This window comes from Lycorma delicatula, chromosome 2, assembly GCF_047948215.1.
Source record: "Lycorma delicatula isolate Av1 chromosome 2, ASM4794821v1, whole genome shotgun sequence".
Classification (NCBI taxonomy): Eukaryota; Metazoa; Arthropoda; class Insecta; order Hemiptera; family Fulgoridae; genus Lycorma; species Lycorma delicatula.
Window position 1 is genome coordinate 56639529 of NC_134456.1, and position 11999 is coordinate 56651527.

Consider the following 11999-nt stretch of genomic DNA (forward strand, 5'->3'; position numbering starts at 1 on the left):
ATAACAGTTAAAATATTGAAAGGAAATATAATTTTACACCTCATGCTGAAATTATAAATCTCATCTGAAAAGTTCACTGGTGCTGGAAATTGAGTTTCTAAAAATCTTATTCCATTAAGAAAACAAAAAGTTGATTTTGCTGTTTTATTTGTTGATTTTTAATACATAAGAGCTTGTAATTAAATTATTTTTTTACTATACGTGATTTGTCTGGCTTTATTTTCCAATCCTTTCATTTTCTACTAACCTTCAATCGCAAAATATATTTTCACATCTTATTAAGTTAAATTACCTAATTCATATATACTGATCTATCTTATCTTTCATTTTTTGCTTTCTATTCAACTTTCTAATACTAAATTAAGTAAATCTAAATGTGTTAATATGTAGCTTGCCAACCTTGTTCCTTTTTTTAAAAGCCTTTATTATAAATTTCTATCTTATATAATTATCACCAAACCTCTTCAGTTTGTATTTTATCAATGTATCTGATTTTCATATTCTTCTAATAATACCATTCCAAATTCTTTTTTATTTGTAATTTCTTGTTCATTTTTTGCTGCTGTACAACACTACATTCTGTATAAATATTGTAAAGAATTCCTTTCTAGGACCTTATTTATATTTGTTATCACCAAACTTTTTTTCTATAAGAAAGCTTTCCTTCTGCCAATTTATTTGATGTCTTATTTACTTCTTCAACATTTGTAATTTTATCACTTAAATAGCACAATTCTGCAGCTTCTAATAAATTTTTGCAAGTTGTCCTTCAACCTATTTTTAAAATTAATATGATGACAAAAATGGCTTCTTTGTACTGGTGCTCATCCTTAAAATGAATTACTTTTTATCTAATACTTCTTCAATTCATTGGTAAACTACCATCGTGGGTATTTTTAATAAAGAAAATTTTATACCGAGGTAGTTCTCATGCTTTTTATGTTTATCTGCCTTTGCATTAAGTAGTAAATGCTACAAATATTTTTCCCATTTCATATGCTAATTAATGCTAGAAAATTATATTTTAAGAACCATCTCTAACTGCGCACCATGTATGAGTGGACATAATTTTCTCAAAATTAAGCTGATAATATTTTGTGCAATGTTTCCATTTTCTATAAGAATTTCACAAATAATCTCGATGAATGAAATTTAGTACATTGTTTGTATATATGATTGTTTTTTCCAGCCATAAATTATATTTTCCTCATTAGTGTTGGTAATTTGAGTAAAGTTAAATCAGCACTAAATTATTAGCTGTGGCAAAAGACAATATCTAATAAGTGGGAAGATTTATGAGAACAAATTACCATGATTAAAAAAGAAAACGTTTTATTTTGGACATACTCTAAACTTATTTAATTTAAAAACAATATTATTTTCAAAACTGAAAGTTTTTCTAACATACAAAAATCAAGAGGGATTATAATCCAATAAGTTAGTAAAATTATTGTTTGGAAAAAATTAACTGATCAACTCTTATAAATTTAACAGGAAATTATTTAACACAAATTATTTAGATTACAAAAATGGAAAAAATTATTCATTTATTCATATCACTTCTCTTCAAGGGAGCAGAATATGTCCGAATGCTCAAATGTGGTTTGGGGAAAATTTCACAGACGTTATTACCAGTCATGAAAAAAAGGAATCATAAATGTAAATATCAACAGATGTATTCACATCATTTTTATAATTATTAACTAGGATAACTGATCTTTTAACAAGTTTTGAAAAGAAACATTCATTAGGCATAATGAGAACGAAAGGTAGTAACGTCATACATGGTGAGCGATGACTCATAGACTCAAATTGTGATAGGCAAGGGATGCATCACTGATAATACACATTGTGGTCACCAGTGTGGTGTGCATGAGTGAGTCTCACTTCCTCTCTACTACACTATTCGTTTAGTTGCTTTTGGGTAGGCAATAGTATTTCTATGTTTTTGTTAGTTGGCCAGTTGCAAGCATATTGTTTCCTTTTAATAGTGAAGAGTAGTTAAGTGACTTTTAATAGTGTTAAGTGATAAATACAATATACAGTATAGTGAGTATAACCCATCAGGTTGGTCTAGTGGTGAATGCGTCTTTGCAAAACAGCTGTTTCGAAGTCAAGAGTTCCAATGTTCATATCCTAGTAAAGGAAGTTACTTTTATATGGATTTGAATGCTAGATCGTGGATACTGGTGTTATTTGGTGGCTGGGTTTCAATTAACCACACATCTTACAAATGGTTGACCTGAGACTGAACAAGACTAGACTTCACTTACACTCATACATATTGTCCTCATTCATCTGAAGTAACACCTGACAGTGATTCCTGGAGACTAAATAGGAAAAAAAAGTATAGAGAGTATAAAATATTGTAATTGTATAAAATATAGTCATTAATTAACTATGTCGAAATTTAAAAGTAAGCAAGATGTAAACTGTGTTTTGTGACTGGCGCAGCAGATGTGAAAAAAAATTGGAAATCATTTTGTAAATAAATACCCAAATGAAAAACCAAGAACTAAAGATCAAGCTAGTATTTCTGTATCCTTTTAATAAATTAAGTGTCTGCAACTCATGTATTTTTATTACTTCTCTTTTTATAACCTATCACATACAATAAATTGATCGGTAAAACGTAATAAACCCTCGTCTTAGTTTTGGGGGAAATTTCTGATCAAAAAAAATTATGTTTGGGGAAATTTCAGGGGTCTGAATATTTTCTGCTACCTTGCTTCTCTTTACTTCATATTTTTTTATTTTCTAGAAAGTTATTCTGCGAGATGGTACAGGTGCTGTAGAACTATTTAATTCTTACCTTTTCATAAACACTACTGAAATTTGCATGTATAACATGAGAGTGAGATTTGAAACCCAACTGGAAGTTCTAATGCACCATTTCAAGCTTAGTGCAGTATATAGAGCATATAGATTAATAAAGTATAAAGACTTTAGTAAATAAAATATCAAATAACAGGGATGAATAAGGTGTGCTTGAAACAAGTTTCACATTTTTTTAATACTTCAAACATGAGATGTATAGATTGTGGATTAAGTGAAAGGAATTTATATCTAATTCCATAATCAATTGTGAAAAAAGTTTATTAAAAAGGTGGTTTTCTGTTGACACAAAGATGAGACAAATGAATTTTAGTATAATTCAACTGAAGAAGTTAATAACCAACTAAATTTATTATTTAAGAAAACAAATTCTAAACTTACATTATTGCTTGAATCACTGCTAACTCCATGTGTTAAACTAACTGTCTGAGTTTCAGTAGGTAGTTTAATATTATCTGAATTATTGATGTTATTGCACTCTACTTTTAGTTCATTACGATCATCTGTAACTTCAACTATAACATTTGGTTCGTTCAAATTACAAGCAGGTTCACTTATTTTAGCAGCTTCTAATAATTGCTGTAAGAAAGAAACATCATAAGTAAAAAAAATAATGACTTAATATATTGTAGCTGAAGTATTTATTCTTCCCATGGTCAAATAACACATTTTTAAAGACAGGAGTTACCTTTTTCATGCTAAGAACTATCAGTGAAAGAGAATGGCATACTATTCAATACAACCTTTTTTGAAGTATTCTAAATTTCCACTTTCTACCTACTTCAGTAATTTGAGCGCATGAGAATTATTCCTAGTTTACCAGGAAGTTATATGAGATTTTTACACCCTGATGCTCTCTTGAAATCAAATTATTAGAGCGAATGAAGTATGAATATTTGTACATCATATAATGGAAAAAAACAAAATGTTACAAACACAGGCATACACCAAACAGAAAAGCAATATAATCATAAAGGATTTAATGAATGGAAGGAAAAACAAGGTAAGTGAAAATATCCATCATTCAAAAAATAAACTAAAGATAATAATAAGAAAATAATTAAATTGGAAAAGTAATCATATAATGATAAACACATAGTGCATCCATTGAAAATAAAAGCTTGCGTTGTAGAAGGTTGAGACTGCATTACTACTGAACCTGAGAACATTACACCCATCTAATAGGACAATAATAACAATCATTGTACTTTTATTTACATATATTTAATCTATTACCATTTTCATGTTTTATCAGTTATAATTCATTATTATGTATTTAGTATTAATAATTTAATAAATAAGGATTGAAAAAGCAAAAAAATTAATTAAGGCGTATTTTTAAACTAATAGAATCATAACTAGTGCTTTGTTTAGTGAAATTAGATTTTTCTTGATTATTTTTAATTTTTATTATTTTGTTATTTTTAATATTAAAAATAATAAAGAAAAATCTAATTTTACTAAACACATTTTAGAAACTGGACATAATTATAACCCCAATGAATATATTAAAATATTAGAATACAATAATAATTATTATGAAATCAATATCTTAGAAAAATTTCATATATATTTAAATAATAATAAATTGATGAATGATTCGATAATGATATCCTTTATAAACAAATTATATAATAATTAATTATTAATAGGTTGGTAACATTTCATTTAATATTAAATCTATTTCATAATAGTTGCAAACATCTTATAAACATGACATTACTGTCTTATTGATGTACGAATTAATTTTATTCTTGACAACCGACTATTATGAACATAACAGTTTAATTTAAAAACAATTATTGATTTGAATTTAAATTAACATTTTAGAAAATCCCTGAAGAAGGAGTAACTGCTCTGAAAGTACTAGGATTTACACTTAAATTTAAATTGTTGGTAAGTAGAAATTTAATTTAAACAGTTGTATTAATACCAAGGGTGCCAGCCAAATGCTTAGTAAATTAAATTTTTTCATTACTTATAATTTACTTCATTATTTGACTAGTTTAGCCGGCATGTAATACTATGACAAATTTTTAAGAATGTAAAGGGCTACAACCAACATATGATTAGAGACTGAAACAGTTTTTCAGTTCAAAAACATTTTATCAATTTTTGCTATACCACCAATTTGTGTGTGAGAATTAATATGTGATTCAAGAATGCATTAAGCATATAATCAAGAAAATTGTTGCAGTTGTCAAATAAAAAATTGGAGCACTACCACTTTCCAATCATTAAGCAATTCCTATTATTTTATTAGTTATAAATTTATTATCATCAGTGAAATACAAGAGGATCTGAAGGGAATTGGCCTTACACCAGAAGATAACACAAACAAGACAAAAATTAAAAGAAAAAATCAAGGATAAAAACACTTGCTTCACAATCACAACATGAACATTTTTAACACCAGAAAGGGCACGGAGTTCAGAACATATAAAAAGGTATGGGAGGACTGCAAGGCCCGAACAGTCCTTTGAAGAAACTTGGATAATGGATAAAACTTAGATAACTTAAGCGATCCTATGCAGTAATAAAAGATGAAAAAAAAATTAAATATCCCATTTTTTAAGGTTATGAGATATTTCTACAATTCTTACATCACTCTCAAAAAACTGTTATTTTATGTATTTTTTTTGAAGCAATAAAACCTTTGTAAAATCTAGTTTACTTTTCTTATAATGTTAGTTAATCAACTAACTCTTCAAAATCATGCACACGGAGTACTCAGCCGAATGATTGCATTATATGAATATATTTGGTATTTAATGCAAAAACAAAACAGTAATTATCACAAAAAACCCAGTACGTCAAGATCTATTTAACATAGCAAAGCAGGAATTATTGGATCTGAACACAAGACATGCTACACTACACAAAGAGAACATTAATTCAAACAAATAATAAATAATGTTTTTCAATATACACACTTTTTTCACTAAACCACCTCATAAAAACAGGCCAAAACAATGTCAATAATCTAAAAGCTACACACAACGAAGGATCACATCGCCAGAAATTTGAAAAATTTGGAGAAATGGAAAAAAAAGAAGATAAGTAACAGTTCATTGGATCATATAAACAGTAACCTAATTCTGAAATTATAGGAACTAGTTATGTATTTATTTTTAATTAAAATAGTATTTTCAAGTAAATAGACTGTACGTACAAATTAGAAAACTTAACAATTCAATTAAACTTTTACAACCACCTCTGTCAAGAACACAACTGCTGCATAGATCCATAAGCACAGCCTCCTGGACTAAATCACACAAATATCAAGAATGTAGTGATTTTACAGGTATCAGATCTAGTGAGCATCTGGTCAAAATCCACAGAATTCTTCAGGAACGATGAGATCAAGGATAAGGGTAATAGTTGGATAATGAGAAAAGATAAACCCACAGAAGGCTTGAAGAACAAGATGAACAGTTAAAATCAAAGTGGTGTTCAATATGTCTGTAGGTATTAGAGTGGATACTTACCATCCATGTTCTTAGAAAACTAAGTTATGTTCAATTAGAATGATCTATGATTTTGTATTGATCTTTAAAAATTACTCAATAAATTGCTTTTTCCCCTAGACATTAATCTCCTGATAACAAACAAGCTCAGGCTTCCCTAATAAAATCCTGATTCATCTTCAGAATTGTATTTTGCATTGTAAAAAATGCACAACTGCATTAATCATATAGGTTCATCACTAACAAAGAATATGAGGATGTACTACAGTGTTGGGGTTCAAATAAAAGCATGTTTCATACGAATTTTGACCTGACATCAATAATTAATCTGATCAATAATTAATCTGATCAATAATTAATTGCACACTTTTGTATTAAATGTTATTAAGGTTGTAGCATGTTGAGTGGTAGTATTATCTCAAAATAACATCATATGGACTAGAAGAATTTAAATCTAATGCTCTTTTCTACCACAATTTATACACAAGATTTTGTATCTCAGAAAAAGCTTGCTAACACAACTTTTACTAGATTTGTAGCAAACATAACTAATCACCAAGTGATGAAGACTGCCTGTGCACATGCAGAATAAAGTTTTTAGATATGAATAACAATATAAATTAAATTTAAAACAAGCTTTTAATTTATCAAAAACGTTTATAATTTTTAAATTAAAAAACTGAAAGTATAAACTAAAAATATTACCTTAGCTTTATATTGTGTTTGTGCACGTTTCATATGCTTGATAGAGGCTGTATGTTTAAGTAAAGTAAGACGGTGAGCATGAAGATTTTTATTACATATTTTGCAAAAAGCACGTGAAGAATTATTAGGCACTGCTTCAAGCCAACCTAAAAAAATATTGCAAATAAATAATTACTACAATAATTTGGGCAAATAAATAATTTTATTAAATTAAAACTAAAACAAAAACAAAATTTAATTTATATTTTAATAACAAAGGAAAAAATGTATAATATGAAAATAAATCTATATAACATAATAAAATATGATATAATAAACACAGAGAAAAAAATACTTGTACTATATCAAACAGCACAATATTTAAAGTATTATTTAAAATATTTATATCCAGTGCTATATACTAACTTACTTATAAACAGTTTTCTTCTATGTGGGGTAGATATAATATTTGTACACACAGACAAGGTAAATTAAAATTTTAAAATATCATTTAAGTATAATGATGTCATCTTATCTGAATTGTTTATTTACAGACATTGATTATTATTTTAGGACAAACTGACTAACAGGTTACTATTTATCATGATAAAAGCAGTTGCAGTAAAGTAAGAAGTATTTGTTAAGTTACCTACCTGCTTGATATGACAGGATACTTTATGCACATTCCTGGTAATGTTTTTTCAAATGTAATTTTAATTACTTCATTTAATTAATTAAAAGGAAAGCATAATTCAATTTAAGTTGATTTATTTATCTAAGAATATTACACAATATCTACTTGTTCACAACTAAAACATAAAACATAAGCTTACGCCTGATTAAAACCTCTTTTTTTGAAACAGCATTTAAATATTTTCTTAGTTATAGCCCAAGCTGCTGAGAAAATACTGAAACTGTAATTGTACTAAACACAAGTTTTCTACAAACTGACTCCAACCTAAAAAACTGACTACTGGTCATGGTATTTAAAAAGATTTGAGGCAACACTTTTGTTTTAGATCTATTGTGTTTCATGAATGAAAATGGATCCACCTTAGTGTGTTCATCAAAATTACAACTACTCAATATGGTATACAGACTTGTGCATTTAAAAAAAATCTATAAATTAAAAAAACAAAAAAAAAAAAAATACAGGCATTTTCCTGTTAATAGCAAAGAAGAATTAATATAAATTAAATTAATAACTTTGAATCACACAAGTGAATCAGCACAATTGCTGGTGCCAAAAAAATATTTAACTTTTAATACTGTTAGCTCTAATGCTACATGAACTTTTGATGAGAAATCATTTCTGTAGAATTAAACCCATAATAATTAATAATCTGGGCTTCTTTTTATGAGGCTCCTTAAATTACATTTTAAGGTTAGCATCTTAAACTATGCTATCTAAGAAACAGGTAAGGAAAAGTATAAAATGAAATGTGCTGATAAGGTATAAAAATGAATGAACATCAGTTCCAATTCTTATGTTTTTATTTTCTAAATAAACTATGCAAATTAACAAAGTTCTGGATGTTTATCTTTTAGGAAAATGGTAATTTTATATCCAATCCATAAAAAAGTCTTACAGTAACCATCAAATAACTTTATCATGGTGTAATCATCATGATCAATCTGCTTGTCTGTAATACTAGATAACGAAACATTACGAGGTGCAAGAAAATAAAAAAAAATTAATAAAGGTCTAATCACTCTTTTAAATTGTCAAATTATCAGATTCCTGAGTGGTTTTTTTTTATTACATATAAATATGTTAAAAGAATTGTCAGCAATATTATTAACAATGGAATCTTCTAATTGGCACTGTTGGATCGCTGGTTTTATTTATAGAATGTTCGAACAGGAATGATTATAAGACTAATAAGAAGATTTTTAAGTATCAATTTCAACTAAATTAAAAAACACTTCTTAACTTGCTTCACTAAATCACGGTTTATTATTAGGATAACCAGTGCTATCTCTAAATTCACATTTACAACACATTTTGCATTCCAAATTTTAAAATGGCACATCATTAAATTCAAAGCTATGTTATCAGAGTGGTATGTAACACAATTTCTGTAGCATTTCTATAGTACACAGGATTTCCTGGTCTTGTAGTGAAACAATACTGACTTTTTCTATCAACTGCAATAGAGCAAATATGACGGCAAATGTGATTGCTTAGCTACAAATTTGTTTTGAAATAACGGTAAAGTGAATACATCTCCCACAATTGATGAATACATGGTAATGTTACTACTATACCTAAAGTAATATAAATTATAAAAAAATTAAACTACATTTGTAAATACAGCTCATAATGCAGTGCAATGCATTTATAACAACTTTCACCATAAAACACATAAAATATAGTTCAACACCTTCAAGTACAAACTATGTCTTCCAAAACTTCTATAACGTATGATGATTATTCTACAAATACTCCACATTATTATTAATAAATAACTCATTTATTCTGATTCTTTTCAATTCATCTAACAAATCAGGCAATAATATTTTAATAAACGTGGAATAAATTGAAAAAAAATCGAAATAATCATCTCAGTTCTACAGCAACTGAATTGTTAAAGGAATCTATATAAGCTATATATATACGAACATAAAAAAGAACATTTATGCAAAATCTTCCGATATTTTGATGAATTGTATCATTTCACTTCTCATTCTGTTATTAACAACTGCAAAGTTAACTGGTAGTTTCATTGTTGTTGATACCGAAAGATATCAGATAAATAAACGAACGCATTCACACAAAAAAAAGTCTTCGCATACTTATGTGTCGAAGACAAGTCTGGGTCTGTAAAGGGGCTGTTTTTCACTAGAAAATAAATAAACGTACCATTAAATTCAGGTAACTGTTCCCATGCTTTTCGATAATGCTGTTTGTAATAACGAGGAGATGTAGATGACCCCTTAACGTAATTTGAACTGGAATTCTTAATAACCGCTTCTTTGAGGTTATCTTCAATTTCTTTATTCATTGTATACTAACACCAGAATAAAATGCAAAACAGATAAATATAATACACTCAATCACTTAATTCTTTTTCAAATTTAATAAAAAACCACTTCTCAAATGTTTGCTGATTTCAACTAAAAATAAAAAAACAAAGGTTGGTATTGATTCGAATACGCAAATTACACTAGATTCATTGCACAACATAAACAATAATATTAACAAAAAGTTACGACCACAACCGAAAACACTAGAATACGATTATTCATTGGTGTCAGCGCATCCTACACATATAAACGATCAACTACACTATTCTTTTTAAATGCGCTGATCGTTAAGTTTCTACGACTTTATTTTTTTTACTGATTTTACACTGAAAGATAAGGTTCAATTTTTTACTTATACAACAAAAATATGCTCACACCACTATAACAGCTACCGATGTTTGATGAATTTTGTAGCGTGTGAACAATGTCACGCCTGACCGGGAACTCGATACGAAACGTTTGTATAAACGCAAAGATAATATTCCATTGGAAGGAGTAGTTTAAAAACGGATATTCATAAAATAAATCTAAATTAAAACGGTTACAGTTTTAAACCTACTGACATTTTTGCTGGTTATAACTATAAAAAAGTGTTTCATGTAGCAGCACAAAGTATTAGCATTTAGTTAAAATTTCTATTCTTCTACAGAGATGAAACTGTTCATCACCAGATATAGTAACATCGGTTATTGCCTTTAAAAAAAATACTGGTTTAAACGGTATCAGAATTGAAATCTACGCATTCTTTCATAGAACCCTTATCATTTAATAAATGATCTCTTTAGTAAGAGAATTAACATTAAGATTAATCTCTCCCAATTTTCAGAAAATATTCTTAATAACAATGGCAAAAGAAAATATCTTGTCTATTTTTTTATTACTCAGTAAAACTTTCATATTAAAACTTAGTAAATATGTTATCAGAAGGGTGGCTTGCAACTGGTTAAAAGATACTTAACTACCCATAAAATATTAGGATGAAATTTTACCTTTCGATACATATACCATAAGAGTGTAGTTCCTCACTAAAAAATTTAGAATATGGGAATCGCTTCCCTATTTCCTCATCTTTTTACTGTTTATTATTAATCCTCAAAATATTACACCAGAATATCTACAGATGACAATTATTTATATCAAAAGATAACTATTTAAGTGAAATAGAGAGAGAAACTGCATTTTCAGTTAGAAGCATTCATTGGGTACATTATAACTATAGAATTAAATATGAATAAATTCATAGCAATGTGCTTCTCAGGTAGATGTGCCATTGCTAATTTAATGAAAAGAAAAAACTAAATAAAAACTTCTTTAAATATTCTGTAATAAATAAAACATGACATTCTTACAGAATGAACTGTTCTAAACTGGTTTGTTACTTCATATATTGTATAAGCCATTCATTATTCCATTTGAAGATATTTAATTTTCACTATCCATCTAGGATAAAGGTAATATTTCCATTACTCATGTAAATTAATTTTGCCCAATGTAAATTTTTTGGACATCTTGTGATAAATTTTCAATGGAAGACCAAATTGATTTCATTTGTAACAAACCACACTATACTGTATTCCTTTGAAGTGTTTTAATAGGCATCATTGTTAAGTATTTATTCTGAGTAAATTTCTGTCTAAAATATAATGTTATATTGTGAAACTATTTAAAAGTCAGAATGTATTTTCAGGATATAAAAATGAGCAATCAGATCTTTGTTTGATGCCAGTAAATTTGATTCATACAGATAAATTTTGGATAAATTAAAAAAACTGATGTTCACAAACATCTGAATTTATGAATGTACAAGTTTACTTAAAATAATAATTTACTCCTAAAAAAATAATAATATTCCCTTCCCAGATGCAATTAATTTTCATACTATACAGCGTAATACTTCAGCCTTTGAGAAAGAACATTATATTCAGTTTTTAATAAATTAAGTAGCGATCTAAAAAATTTCCTTTTACAGAAAAAATATTACTCTAT

At 27.5% G+C, this 11999-nt stretch overlaps 1 protein-coding gene across 1 annotated transcript in view; it reads right to left on the bottom strand.

Moving 5' to 3' along the window:
- The window catches only part of LOC142319880 (uncharacterized), a 31392-nt gene extending 21216 nt beyond the window's left edge, over positions 1-10176 (bottom strand). Inside the window, exons 1-3 of the mRNA XM_075357553.1 lie at positions 9850-10176; positions 7008-7153; positions 3217-3414 (exon numbers count right to left, since the gene is read on the bottom strand). Coding sequence (XP_075213668.1) covers positions 3217-3414; positions 7008-7153; positions 9850-9991 — 486 coding nt within the window. The 5' untranslated portion in view covers positions 9992-10176. The remainder of the gene's footprint in view (positions 1-3216; positions 3415-7007; positions 7154-9849) is intronic.
- Between the last annotated feature and the right edge of the window lie 1823 nt (positions 10177-11999).